We start from the raw sequence: 14,955 nt of genomic DNA, 5'->3' as shown, positions 1-14,955 counted from the left end.
TGTTAGCTATTTTGTTTCCAAAACATCTGAACAAAAGGTTTTTTTTTAACTTAACACACATTTGTTAACACCTATTCTGGGTGAGGCAAGGGGAGGTGCACTGAGTGAGACTGAGCTTAGATAAGATCTGGTATTTGCCCTGCCTGGCAGGGAGTTATAATATATACACAGTCACTAGAATACACAACATTACGCAATGTTTGCAATAGGGAGCCAGACTGATACAAGAGGCAGAGTCCTTACTTAGAGGTGACCCAGAAAGTCTCACGAAGGAGGGGTCATCTGAAACAGGAACGTCATAACGAACTTGGGGGAGGAAAGGCATCCCAGGCATAGGGAACAGCATGAGCAAAACTAAGGAGGCCAGAAATCACAGGATATGTTCAGGTGACAGACAAGCAGCTGGAGGACCACTTGTCAGATGTCTACTCGAAGGGGACACTGTTCAGGCTGTGGTGCTGATCACCAGCTTTGAGAGGCTGTGAGAACAGGATTAATAGGACTGGGCAGGTTCATTCAGGCCTCATAGATGATGATGATGATGATGATGATGATGATGATGATGATGTTGATGATGATGGTGATGATGATGATGATGATGATGTTGATGATGATGATGGTGATGATGATGATGATGATGATGGTGATAATGATATAAGTATTGTGTTGGGGGAAAGGGTTTTATTTTTTTATTTTTTTTTTAAAGCAATCGGGGTTAAGTAACTTGCTCAAGGTTACATGGCCAGTTATTTGTGGGTGTGGTGCTGAGTATCTGAGCCCGGATTTGATCCAGGTCATCCCGACACTGGAGCCGGTGCTCTTACTCGCTGAGCCACCTGGCCGCCCCTAAGAATGGGGCTTTCAACAACTTTTTATAAAGGAAGTCAGGAGAAGGAGAGAAAGCAATCTCTCCTCACATAGTGACTTAATAGGGCCATTGGCCACTTGACAGACAGACTAATTTACCCAGATCAGCAATGTTGGGAAGTTTTTCTACCCACAACCCTCCATTTATGGGCATCCGACAGCAGCTGCTTCTTTTTTCTTTCTAAAAGTGTATGGTAAACACTAAGGCCTGGGTCTGGGCCCTAGGCTTCTATCTTAACAGGCTTGACAAGCTTCCATCTTACAATGACAAGTGCATGGAATGGAGAACATTCTTTTTTTTTTTTAATAGTTCAGTTCTGTGTAGTAGCAAACAATTTACACTTTCACCTGGTTCCTGGCAATTTAAAATACCTACTCTATGAATCTCTAGGAGCTGAGTTCTGTAAGAAGTTAATTCTAGGGAGGAAAGCAGTCCCTTTGATGCCATGACTTTTCAGGTTTGGTTTTCAGCATGACAGATGTCAGCAATAGCAATCAATCAACAAGAACTGGACTTATTAAGCACCTGCTATTTGACCCATCACCTGTGGGAGTTACTGGGCATGTGAGACTAAAATAAACCAGTCCCTGCCCTCAAGGAGCTTCCAGAGAAGACAACATAGATACATAATAAATCAACAAGCATTTATTTAAGCATATACAAGATAAATACAAGGTCCCACGAGGGCATTGGCAGCTAGGGTACGGTGGCAATGTAGAGCATCAAGAGGCCTGGGTTCGATTCTTGCCTCAGATTTACCAGATGAGTGGGAGGGGACAAAAGACTTTGCTTTTCTGAACTCATTTCCTCATCTGTAACATACCTAGATAATGACTTCTAGAGAAATTTTCAAAAAAGGTGTCTGTTAGGAGAGCGTTTTGCTAGCTTTATTGTGCCACAGAAATGTGAGTTATTATTATTAATTTCCCTTCTCTGATTCTCAGTTTTTCTATGTCCCAGGCAGACGGGGGAAGCATCATACCACCTGCTTCATTATTTGTGAATTAATTTATTAGACTTTGGAATTTCAGTAGCATGAATTACAACATGGTGCTGTAGGGACTCAATTCAACAAACATTTATTAAACATCTTTTGTGGGAGAGGCATACCCGGTAGGCCATGAAAGTAAGATAAAAACCAAGCAGTTCCTGTGCTCCTGGAGATTGCACTAAAATCCCCTGTGTTTATATTCAGAAAGGCTGGGGTCAAATCCTAGCCTTGCCACTTCCCTGCTTCAAGACCTTAGACAAGTCTCAATTTCTCCGGGCCTCAGGTTTCACATCTGAAAAGGAAGGGGTTGGACCAGACTATGCCTGCCCAAGGTCCCTTCTGGCTCCACCTCCTGTGATCCCATGATTTGCCATCCTTCCAATCAATGAAATGGCTTCGGCTCCCTGGTCTGGAGAACCTCCCATCAACAACCCCCTCCCAGAGATACCAACTAGACCTGGGCTCTCATCGATGTGGGGAACACCCAGACAGGGAGGAAAAGCCCTCTGCCAGGGGAGGTTGGCCCCTCCTCTTGGTGCCCCAGAGCCCTGGGAGATTGTGGCTGGTCCAGAGTTACACAGCCAGGATGTGCTGGAGGCCTGGCATGAACCCAGGTCTCCCATTCTCTGTCTGCTAGACTTCATCATCATCTTCATCATTGTCACCACCATCATGAACATTTATAGAACACCTTAAGGTCTTTAAAGCATCCAGTATCTCATTAAATCTCTACAATAACCCTGGGAAGGAGGTGCCATTATTATGCCCATTTTACTGATGATGCGGAGGTGAAATGGCTTGTCCAGGGTCACAGGGAGAATAAGTCCCTGACACAGGCACCAAGCACAGGTCTTCCTGATGCCAGCATGCTCCCCACCTCCTGTGGATAGATGATGTGTCTGGCATGGGGACACCCTCTATCTATAGAATTTATTACAGATTATCTTAATTTTCTACCTGGGGATAGAAAAATCTGAAATTCTGTAATTCCTGGGCTCCAGTGGCCCATCGTCTCGGGAGGAGGGGGAAGATGCAGCTTGTCCATAGAGCAGAATGTGTAAGGTCAAATGAGGAAGGAGAGAACTTGGGGGAGGGAGGGGTCACCATCAGCCACTGGATATAGTGGAAGCTTCTTGGGGTTGAGCCTTGGAAAGGTCATACTTCAACAATGGCAGCTGGGGACTGGGAAAAGTTTCTTTTAAGTGTGGAAGACAGGAAAGAGTAGGTCAAGACCAGGAGACAGAGTCATGGAGCTTGGTGAGAACCCAGAGGACATGAAGAGGAGTCATATGAAATAAAGGCTAGGCAAGGAGGCTGAACCCAGACAGTGAAGCAATATGGCACAGTGCATAGAGGACAGGACGTGGAGTCAGAAAAGGCCTGGGTTCAAGTCCCGCCTTAGATACTTCTACCTGTGGGACTGGGCAAGTCCTAAAACCTTTCTAAGCCTCAGTTTCTTCATCTAGAACATGGGGATGCTTCCTTACAGGGATGCTGTGAGGCTGAAATAACAACAGTGGCTAAAATGTGCCTTGTAGACCTCAGAGTGCTATATAAATTAAGCTGATTATCAAGCCGGGAAGGTTCCAAGTGTGGGTTCAGCCACCCTGTCTGCAGAGCCTCATGCCTCCAAACAGAATGGGACCTCCCTCAATCCCAGGACTGATTGTCTCCCACACAGAGAGTGCACAGTCTACTCACCTCTACCCTCTTCCTCCCAGGCCAACCTCAGACACGGCCTTTTCCTTGAAGCTTTTCCTGACCTTACCCGTTTTAGTGCCCTTCAATGACCTTATGCTTATTCCCTTGACGCTTTTTCTGGACATGCTTATATATGTACTGGTTATCCCCTCTGTTAGGACCTTGAGAGTAGGGACCATTTCAGTCTTTGTATTTTCAGTTCAGGGCCTGGCTAAGAAAGGTCCTGAACCTGGGCTTTTATTGCTATAGGGACCTCCCATGTGGGAAACTCCTTTCACTTTTGCAAGTTGGCACCTTCTCTTCAACTTTTACTCCCAGAGTAAGAAAAATTAAATTACTTTCCCAGAGTCACACTGCCAGGATGTATCTGGGGTAGAACTTGAACCCAAGGTCACTCTATCTACTCCATCACACTGCCTCTTACCTGGGAGGTAGTTTATCAAGCTTGCTGACTGGTTGACTGTCTTTGTATCCTCAGCACCTAGTACAATGTCTGGCATGTGGGAGGTCTTCAGTGATGCCTAGTGAATCAAAGTGAAATTAATGACCAGGTGGGCTTGGTCTCAGAGGGACAAATTTCTCCATCATGGCAGCTCGCATAGAGACTTGCCAAGGCATAGACTAGATCTGCATTGGCAGGAGTGCCCAGGCTGATGAAATCAGAGCTCTTGGGCAGTCAGTCCTGAAGATGTGTGAATCCTGGGTGCATAAATAGCCTCTATTGGATTTGCTATATTTGTAAAGCTCCAAACCCCAGGAGAGAGCTGAATAAATCCAAGGGTGATCCGAGGCTCAGCATCTCTGATGACAGTGTTACTCCCCAAAGATAAATCACTCCATAGCAAGAGAAGCAGGTCAATATTTGGTTGTTCCACAATGAACCAGTCATTATGAATTTAACATAGCTCTTCTATAATGAAGCCCTTTCTAGTCACCTTGTCCTCTATCTTTATTGGTGTGGCTTTGGTCAGGGTGATTTAAGGAAAGAGATGTGAGATGGTGCAGTTTAATAGGAAATGCTTTGTCTATAGAGCACTGGGTTTGGCTCTCTTGGCTTTGGAGATGAATGGACAGAAGCCCATGGCTGGGGTGCTTCTCTCCACCTTGCCGGTTCCTCTCCCTATTCCAACTCCAAGGGAGCCACACATGTGGCTTCATCTCCTGAAGAGAAAGATCTAAGCTGTTGGGCTGGGTGGACTGTGGTTTGTGGGGCTGGGGGTGGGATGGGCTAGGGCCTGGAGGTCTGTCGCCAACCTACCCTGGGCTGGGGTGGTTCTATTTGGCCTGGATGAAGCAAAGCAGAGAAAGTCACTCGTTAGCCACCGCCCAGAAAGAGAATAACCATCTGTCTTGAATTAGATGCAGCTAGGATTTAGAGAACCAATAAGGCCATGACTGGTGGCGCTAAATTGGGCCTGTGGCTTTCTTTTCCACGTATCTCCCCATCCAGGGTTTCTGCCCATGAAAAATGCTACCTTAGGAAACCTGGCCCACCCCAGCCAACTTCCCATAAACACTTCACCTGAAGTGAAGCATCTGGAGGGGCGGGGGACACACACCCTGTTCATTCTGAGTGATCTTGCAAGAACTTAGCACATGGCATGGCACGAAGTAGGTGCTTAATAAATATTTGTTTTCTCTTTCCTTCCTTCTCTCCTTTCCTCCTTCCTTCCCTTTTTCCTTCTTTATATCCCTCCCTCTTTTCTTCCTTACTTTTTTCCTTTCTTTCCTCCCTTCCTTCCTTCTTTCTTTCCTTTCTTCTTTTTTCTTCCTTTCTCCCTTCCTCCTTCCTTCCCTCTTTCCTTCCTCTCTCCCTCTCTCCCTCCTTCCTTCTTCCCTTCTTTCCTTCCTTCCTTCTTTCCTCCCTCCCTTCCTTCCTTCCTTCCTTCCTTCCTTCCTTCCTTCCTTCCTTCCTTCCTCCTTCCTTCCTTCCTCCCTCCCTCCTTCCCTTCTTTCCTTCCTTCCTTCCTTCCTTCCTTCCTTCCTTCCTTCCTTCCTTCCTTCCTTCCTTCCTTCCTCCCTCCTTCCATTCTTTCCTCCCTCCCTCCTTCCCTTCCTTCCTCCCTCCCTCCCTCCCTCCTTCCCTTCCTTCCTTCCTTCCTCCCTTTCTCCCTCCCTCCCTTACTTCCTCCCTTCCTTCTTTTCTTCCAAATACAACATAAAACACCTTGTGCAGACTCCAGGGAACCAGCCCTGGGATGAACTAGTCCAATATATAACACCTGCCACTGTACTAGGACCATAGAGTTTCTTTTCCTGTCTGAGGACCCAGGGCAGCCTGGTGACCCTTGGCAGGTAGCTATCACAGAATTTATAACTGGGCCCTCATCAAAGCTGGACGTTCTCAGCCCTCTCTGTGTCATGGACCCTTTGGCAGTCTGGTAAGACTCTCATCTGCCTATGGTTTGCTGCCTATATTCACAGTTGGAGGAAATGCTAAATCTCCATTAGAGTTTAGTGAAAAAGAAAGATGTGATTTTTTCCCATTCAAGTTCATAGGCTTCTGAAATGTCTCATGCAGGGGTCTAACGGCCCCTAAATCTAAATTCCCTTTGAGTTTTATAGAGAGGGCAATTCAGGCCTGGGAATGGGACATGCCCAAGGTCCCACAGGAATAAATGGGGCAGATCAGGACTGGAAGCCAGGCCTCTGGTCGTAAAGGCAGAGTTCTGACCAGGACCCCACCACCGGCCCCTTCATGAAGACAGAAGGGGGTGGGAGCTGCTGGAAAAACAAAGTTAAGCTCAAAAGCAGAGCAGCCAGAGTCTTGGGCCAGGTCCCAGCCAGCCAGAGGGGTCAGAGGGAGCCCGAGGTGACTTTTCCTCTGGCCTATTTTTAAAGCCCTGAACCAGAGGTCTATGAATAAACAGTTAGTTCCCAGTCCTCTTTCACATGAAGCATGACTGTGATAGACACTTGGGAAGGAGACTTGTATGCCAAATAATGCACTTCACAAAAGGGGCTGGTGTATACCCTCAGAGGAGATGAATCACATAGGCTTTCTCCCAAGGGTCATAGGACAGAAGAAAAGAAATTCACAAATAACTTTCCTCTTCCCCAGTGATGACAGTCACAGAATCTCTAAGCCAGAAGATAGTCCAGAGACCATTTCATCTAACCCCTCCCTGAAAAAGAGTCCCCACCACAACATATCCAAAGGGTCATCTGGCCTTCCATTGAAGATCTCCAGGGATGAGGACCTCTTTTCCCTCAGTAGCCCACTCTGCTTTGGGGGTAGCCCTAAATTTTTAGGAAGTTTTCCTTCTGTGAAGCTCAGAGAAGCCTGTATCTAACCATTCCTGGTTCTGTCCTTGGAGGCCAAGCAGAACACAATGATGACCAATGATGACCACAGCATAGGAAGCCCTTTCTAGGCCAGGGCCCTTGGGCTCATAGATATCATAGATATTAATGGTTCACATAAGAAATTAGTACCTCCAAGCCGCCCCAAACATGTAAACTTAGAGAATGAGGGTTTTAGTTCAGGGAGACTTTAGCCAAACCAGAAAAACAAAATGGTTAAGAATCCATCTCAAGTACCCAAGTCCACTTTTGTACCTGTGGAAGGAAAGCATGGTGAATATCATGACTGTACCTCTGGTGGCTCATGGAGGCTCTTACAAGGGTTCCAAGGTCACCAATCTGCACAACAACAGCCAACCAGTCTCCAGGACTAGAGGTGGAGAAATTGTGGGTGATCCTTCAAAACTGGGTTACCCCAAGATACCCTGTGGAGTTTTTTCTCTTATTAATTTCTCAATCTCCTGTAAAGTTCTACTCTGAGACCTTACCAGGTGGTGGAGATGACCCTGGATAGTCCAAGGCTATGGAAGTGGGTTGTAAACCCTCATGGGTTGGCTGAACCCATCTGAAAAAGCCACCATGTTGAAAAAACTTTGAGTCTAGGCCCAGGGACAGGTTGTATGTCTGTTTTCTGAGGATCAGCCCAACTAAGTCCACAGAGGGTCCACGCTAGATGTCTGACCACCAGGTAGGTGCTTAGTATTTTGACCTTGGCAGCTCATGAACATATCTACAAAGTCCTGGAATAAGTAAAGTGTCTGGAAAAAGTAAAAAGTGGCCCAAGGACCAAATCACAGGTCCCTGAAATGTTTAGAGTATAACTCTCTAATTTCAATTTTTTCTTATTTTCTCTTTCACAAAGTTAAATGCAGATAAATCAATGGTTCCAGTTAATCGAGGCTTTACTTTATGATCCTTACTTTCTTCAAAAACAAGATCAATGCCCCCCTTCCTGGGACTCTGCCTGGATGGAGCCTTGAGGCTAGAGCCTTTTTTTTTTTTTTAAATAAATATTCATGTCCCTCATTGCTTTGCGCATATTAGGCATTCAATAAAAGTTGGTTCAGTTGAGTAATAAATATTTGTTGAATTGAAACCCATCAGTAAAACCCTCCTAGGAGAGAAATCGCCTTAGAAATACAAACAGGATGTCTTAGTTCAAATACCAGGCTGAGAATGATGGGAGTAGACGAGGGAATTCCTGTGTTTCTCTTTAGAGCAGACTTTGGGCACAATCCAGGATGGATTATTAGGTCATCAGTCCTTCAGGGACTCTCTAAAGATTGTATGTTGGCACCAGGACGGAAGTCTAGCTGGCTGATGTGTTGCAAAAGCCCAGGGATTTGCAAGAAAAGGCCCAGATTATAGGAAATGACCGTAGCCCTAATGAGCTTCAGCGATTCTAAGGGACTTAAGACAATTCCTTTTTCCTCCCAACCACAAATTTAAAAGACTAAACAGAAATCCTACATGGTTCCTGGGAGCGAGCTGTTACACTGGCCTTTCTCTTCCAGTGGCAGTAGGGGCTGGGTGGCAAAGTCTGACAATAGCTGTCCCAGCTCTGGTTATGGGAATCAGACCAGAACTAGATCCCTTCTCCTTTTTCTGGCCTCTACTGGACCACCTGGAAGCCTCAGCACATTCTCTGGACCCCAAAACCAGGTGTAACTGCTTTGGCAGAGGTGGCCAAGACCACCAAAAGGTCACCTTATTACAAAAGAATTAAGCGCTGACCTTAAAGCAAGAGACCTGGCCTTGATCTCAGCTCCAATGCTGAGTGTGAATCTTTGGGGAAAGCTGTTTATCTCTCCAAGACTCTCTGCCTCTGTAAAGACAAGTTAGAATACTTTCCATATGAAGAGACCCAGTGCAAAGGGAGGCATGTGGGGTACTATGTACTCCCCAACAAAAGGGCTAGGCTGTCCCTCAAGAAGGTGCAAACGTCTCTTCAAGCTTGGTATCCACAATGTGATTTGCCTCACAGGGCAGCTGGGAGGAAAGCACTTTGCAAACCTTAAAGCATTGTAGAGATGTGAGCTGTTATCATCGGCACACTTCCAGTCAAGTCCATCGAACCCAAAGGGTCTCTGTTGACACCTGCCAGCTGCTGCCCCTCACCTCAGACATCCCAAGCTGGGACACTGAGGGGCACGTGGGAGCAGCCTTGACCCTCAAGATCTTCCTTGGCCAGCCGGCGACGGGCCATCCAGCCACTCTGCAGGGGGAAGCCACCCATCCTCTGGACATCACCACTCTGGACTGACTCAGTGGGCAGGGCTGAGTCACTGGGCTGTACCTCCACAAAGATTCGGTTGTGCAGGGCCCCAGCCAAGAGTCTACCAGGCCTCTCAGAGTAGGTTTCCCTGTGATTTCCCCATTTGACAGAGCAAAGCTGGGTCTGAAAGGCAGCCTGGAAGCCTCTGCGGAAATTCCTATTGAAATAGCCATAGATGATGGGGTTGGCGCTGCTGTTGAAGAAGGCTAGCCAGTGAGCAAAGGGGAAGATGTAGACGCTGACCAGGTACAGCTGCTGTTCGCTCAGGTGGCCGTAGTCGGTGAGGAGCAGCAAACACCAGAGAGGGAGCCAGGAGAAGGTAAAGAACAGAGCCACAGCAATGAGCATGTGCACAATCTTGGCCTTCCGCCGGGACACACGCTGCCTCTCCGCGGCCGCCTCGTCTGGCTCCCGGGCCCTGCAGAGCTTGAAGGCAATGCGGGTGTACATGATGAGGAGCAGGGCCAGGGGAGCCACATAGATGTGGGAGAAGAGGACTGTGGTGTAGATCTTCCTCATGCTCTTCTTGGGCCAGGCCTCCCAGCAGGAGAAGAGGGGATATGAGCGGTTCTGGCCGTCCACCATGAAATGATGCTCCTCCCGAGTGACCGTCAGAGTGATGGCTGACGGGCACATGATGGCCAGTGCGAGGACCCAGATGATGGTGATGGTGACCAGTGCCTTCCTTAGGGTCAGCTTCTGGCGGAAGGGATGAACAATGCAGCGAAACCTGGGCAGAGGAAGGAATGGGGACAGGTGGTGGTGGCAACACCCACAGAACGGCAATGATGGTGACCATCGTTCCCCTTCACATCTTCCCTTCAAGGCTTCACCCCCATCCCCGTGCCAGCATCTCTCCCCTAAGCTCAGAGGTTTGACTGCCCATCAGAAACCGCTTTACTCACCACCAAGAACATTCAAGACACTCTTGCCATGAACCCAATTTTTTAAATGGCTGTCTTTCTTTTCTGTCATACAGTGGAAAGAGCACTGAATTTGGGGTCCCATTTCTAACACTGATGTGTGTTTTTACATATACAGTTCACTGCATTTCTCTTGGGTCTTGGTTTCTTGATCTGTAACATGAGTGGATCCCATTCAGCTCTAGAACCCTGATCCTGGGCATGTCACTGAACCTCTTAGGACCCCAGACAATTCTCTTAAGTTTATAAATTTTGGAGCAGATGCCAAATTACATTGGTCATTAGCATTTCCTCATTGGGAGCCGCCCAGACCAAGGGAATCACAGATCCCAATGAAACAAGCCGGCCTCTGGACTACAGCAGCACAGTCTTATCCCCCAGGAGATTCATCAAGAGGTTCCCAAAGATGGGAAATGGCTGCATCTCTGGGGGCAGAGCTATGGGTCTCCCAATCTACTTACCTTTCCACAGCAATAGCGACCAGGGTGAAGATGGAAGCTGAAACTGACATGCCTTGGACCAGACCACTTACTTTGCACGTGATGTTATCGAATGGCCAACCTGGAATGGCAGAGATCACAGGAGTGTGATTTGAGGATTTGAGAGCTGGAGGGGCCCTCAGAAACCACCTAGTCTGAGCTTCCCCATTTTACAGAGGAGGAAACTGAGACCCAGGGATGTCCAAAGGACAGGAAGGAACTGGGAGGGATGGCTAACACACTGAACCACAGTATAGGGGTCCAAAGACAGATCTCAGTGGGTTAGAAGGAAGCAGTGTGCTAAAGAGGACAGACCTGAGGTCAGAGGACTTGGGTCCAAGCCCCACCACTACCTGGGTGACCTTATAGGCACTAAGCTTCATCTATAAAATGAGAAGATGGACTAGATGAACTCAGAGTTTCCAATTGTAGATCTATAACCCTATGGATACTGGGTTGAATCAGTTATAATGAATGACCTTTAATAGAGATCAATGGGAATGCTAGGTGGCACAGTAGATAGAGTGCAGGGCCTGGAGTTGGGAAGACTCATCTTCCTGAGTTCAAATCCAGGCTCAGACACTTACAAGTTGTGTGACCCTGGGTGAGTCACATGTAAAGTCCTATATGGGCGGGAGGGGGCACACAAAATGAACCAAACAAATATAGGAAAGGGGGACTGTGGCTAAATAGTAATTCATGAGAAAAAGATCAGGGAGTCTTAGTGGCTGGCAAGCTCAGTAGCAGTATGACATAATATGGCAGGCAAAAGCTAGAGTGTAGAGTGGTCTTAGGCCACACCATGATAGACCATACATTGGTCCCAATGGGGTAAGTGAGAGTCATAGGCTCGTGGATTTAGAGGAACTTGGAGATTATCCATCACAATTGCCTCATTTTACAGAGGAGGGAACAGATCCAGAAAGTAGTTTGCCCTGTGTCACAAAGGGAGGAAGTGGGAGGGCAAGAGTTGGATGTGGTGCCAAATCCTGGTTCTCCGTTGTCCTCTGGCCTGACCAGACCCTACCTTCAGGTTGTGCTGAGCTCCGGGGCTGTGTTTTAGGGAGGGCATTGCTTGGTACACAGCAGAGTATCATGGGGAAGAGAACCGGAGCGCCAGGCTGGGGGACTGGCATGGGAGCAGGGTTCAAAGGGACTGGGGATATTGAGCCTGAAGAAGAGTAGACTTTGGGGCTTTGAGTTTTGGAGAAGGCTGTCACATAGAAGAAGAAATAATTAGACTCTCCTCCTGGGAAAGCTGGCTAAACCAGGGGCTGAAGCTGCAGAGACCAATTTAAGTTGAGTAAAAGAAAAGGTTTCCTGACAATTAGGGCAACTGAAAGTGAAAGAAGCTTCTGTGGGTGGGACAGGCTCAGAACAGTCCAAGGAGGGAGGGGTTCCCCTTGGCTGGAGAACTTGTCCCATTTCACTGCAGAAGCCATGCAAGAAATGCCAAGAATCTGAAGATCTTCCTTCCAGCCCCCTTTAAACTTGCTTTTTGCATCAGAGCCCAGTGACATCATTGGTCTTCTGGGAAAAGGAAGAAGGAACAGAGGGGTGACCAGAGCTTTGCCTAAGGCAAAGTCGAAGATAAAGAAAGATAGAAGGAACTGAGCTTAGCAACTGGTTTGCATGAATAGTCAAAAAGCAAACTTTCAGAAGGCTGCCTTCCTGCCTGGCCTCCCTGGCATCTTGAGAAGGGGCCATTTGTGCTTGTGGCCATTGGCAGGTTTTGGGTTACTTCCTGGGGCACCAGACTCTCTAGTTATGGCTCTGCTTCTACCCTAGCTTTCCGTGGGACCGGACCAGAACCGAACACAACCTCCAGCCTGCATCTGCCTCTCCCCTCATTTGTGGCTCCATTCATTTTCAAGGAAAGCTAACCATGGCCCTCCTCCGTGTCTTACCTAGTCAGTGAGATCTTACCAGGCTCGGAGGCTGAGCCAAATACACTAAGACGAGGTGTAACAGGCATGAATAAATCCAAAGTAAATTCTGCACTCGGATTACCAAAGACAAAGCACAGGCACTAGCTGGAACAGCTCCAGACATTTAATTAAAGCTTAGTGTGTGTGGAGCACGGTGTGAAGGGCTGGAGGGAACCCAACATTAAATAAGACATAGTTTTTATCTCTGGGAGTCTGCAGCATTCTAGGCAGGCAGCTAAATGATACGGTGGGCCTGGAGTCAGGAAGACCTCAGTTCAAATTTATCTTTAGATACTTACTGGATGTGTGACCCTGGGCAAGTCACTTGACCCTGTTTGCCTCACTTTCCTCATCTGTAAAATGGAGGAGGAAATGGCAAGGCATTTTGGTATCTTTGCCAAGAAAACCCAAATGGGATCACAAAGAATCAGACAAGACTGAAAAAGAACAACAAAAGCCTTCTAAGGGAATTGGTAAGTGGGGTGTGTGTGTGTGAGAGTGTGTATGTGTTTGTGAGTGTGTGTTTGTGTGTATGAGAGTGTGTGTGTGTGTGTGTTTGTGAGTGTGTGTGGAGAGCAGGGACTGTCTGGTTTCTTTTGAATCCCCACTTAAACTCAATGCCAGATTGAAGTAGGTACTTAAATGTTTGGTGATTAATTAATTAGAACACAAAGTAACTCAATGGATCATCCATTTAGAGCTGGAAAAGATATTAGATGGTGTCCAACCCAATTCAATTTTTAAATAATCTTTTTCCCAATTAAGTGGATTATCCAATAAATAATTAATATAAAATTTAAATAAATAAAAATAAATAATTTTTAACATTCATTTTTTAAAATTCTGAGTTTCAAATTCTTTCCCTCCCTCCCACTCCTCTCCCCTCCCTAAGACAACAAGCAATTTTATATAGGTTATACATGTGCACTCATGCAAAAAATCCTTTCATATTAGTCATGTTGTGAAAGAAAACACAGACTTTAAAAACACCACAAAAAAAGTTGGCTTCAATCTGCATTCAGACCCCTCGGTTCTTTCTCTGGAGGTGGACAGCATTTTTTATCCTAAGTCCCAACCCATTAACAGATGAATGAACAGAGGCCCAGAAAGGCAAGGGACTTGCCTAGTCCCTTACACATGGGCCAGGCCTGTGATTTCACCCAAATAAGTAACCCCTAAAGAGGAATTCCCCTTCCCCAATGTAGATCCACCCCCTGTTTGTAACTTCTGGTCTTAGAGTCAATCAAAGGTTATGGCTTTCCTAGAGTCACTTAGTCAAGTGAGTCTTACAGACAGTGGGGGCTTAAAGAATGCCTCCTAGATTGCTGAATTGAATTAGCTTAAAGCAGCCAGGTGGTGCAGAGGAGGGAGTCATAGGGGTCAGAGAGTTAGGAGGACCTGAGTTCAAATCTAGCTTCAGATACTTACTAGTTGGATGAACCATTTAATTTGTGTCTGCCTCAGTTTCCTTAGCTGTAAAATGGAGATAATCACATCACCTATTTGCCAGGTTTGTTGTGAGATAATATTTCTGAAGCAGTTGGCACAGTGGCTGGCACACAGTAAGCACTTTGTAAATGCTAATTCCTTCCTTCCCTCCCTCCCTCCCTCCCTCCCGTGCTGTTAATTGGACCAGCAGTGTGGATGCTATCCAGAATCGCGCCCCCCCCAGGTAATCTATGGCAGGGCACCAAGATTAGCCATCCCTGTCCCAGAGTCATCCCCTCCCCGATGCCCCCAACACCGCGTGGATTCTGCAGCATTGGCAGCCAGGTCAGAACTCCCAGCTCTGAAGAGTTCGTGATTGTACCTCTAGGGGTCTCCATAATCCAAAGAACTGTTGGCACATCACACTTGCTCCAAGAACCCCGAGACAGGCCAGATGGCACCTCTTCCCCTGATGTCTTGCCCTGGCTTAGACTGCGAATCTTACAGGAGGGGAGAGCCAGGGAGACCAGCTCAAGCTAGCCCTATGCTCTTGCTGTAAAGAGGAAGGGAAAGGCTTCAGCCCTGGTCACACAGCTAGTGTCAGAGGCAGGATTCCAACGCAGGTCTCCTGATTCCAAGTCCTGTGTTCTCTCAGATGCTTCCTGTGTCAGTCAGTTACAAGCATTTATTAAGTGCTTTCTGTATGCCTGGCATTGCGCTAAGCATTAGGTATACAAAGAAAAGCAAAACCAGTCCCCACCCACAAGGAGCTCACAGTCTAATAGGAAAGACGACATGCGGACATCTGTGTGCCTGAAGACAGATACAAGAGAGCCAGGAGGTGGAGTCAGGGGGCGGGGCCTCTGAGCTGGGAGCCAGGGAGCAGAATCCTCCAGGGATGGGCCACAGACCATGCAGAGGGAAGACCGCATGTTTACTGGCAAGGAACCATGGACAGCTCCATCGAGCTGGATCATAGGCTTTGTGAGGGGAGTCAAGAGCGGCAATACTGGGAAGGAGGGAAGGAAGGAGGGAAGGAAGGAAGGAAGGAAGGAAGGA

General features: G+C 47.2%; 2 protein-coding genes across 2 annotated transcripts in view; both read right to left on the bottom strand.

Annotated features, from left to right (window-relative positions):
* Positions 1–14,955, bottom strand: part of PPA1 (inorganic pyrophosphatase 1) — a 153,964-nt gene that overhangs the window by 38,709 nt on the left and 100,300 nt on the right. The gene's annotated exons all lie outside the window — the stretch shown is intronic.
* Positions 8,932–14,955, bottom strand: part of NPFFR1 (neuropeptide FF receptor 1) — a gene marked incomplete at its 5' end in the record, with an annotated part of 11,820 nt that continues 5,796 nt past the window's right edge. The window contains 2 exons of the mRNA XM_069071281.1: positions 8,932–9,868; positions 10,523–10,622. Of these exons, the coding sequence (XP_068927382.1) occupies positions 8,983–9,868; positions 10,523–10,622 (986 nt within the window). The remainder of the gene's footprint in view (positions 9,869–10,522; positions 10,623–14,955) is intronic.

The sequence above is a fragment of the Petaurus breviceps genome, unplaced genomic scaffold (genome assembly GCF_028583685.1).
Source record: "Petaurus breviceps papuanus isolate PSGF00001 unplaced genomic scaffold, PetGlider_PUasm1.0 90825, whole genome shotgun sequence".
Taxonomy (NCBI): domain Eukaryota; kingdom Metazoa; phylum Chordata; class Mammalia; order Diprotodontia; family Petauridae; genus Petaurus; species Petaurus breviceps.
The sequence above is the reverse complement of the archived record's forward strand: the minus strand, read 5'-3'. Positions and strand labels throughout refer to the sequence as shown.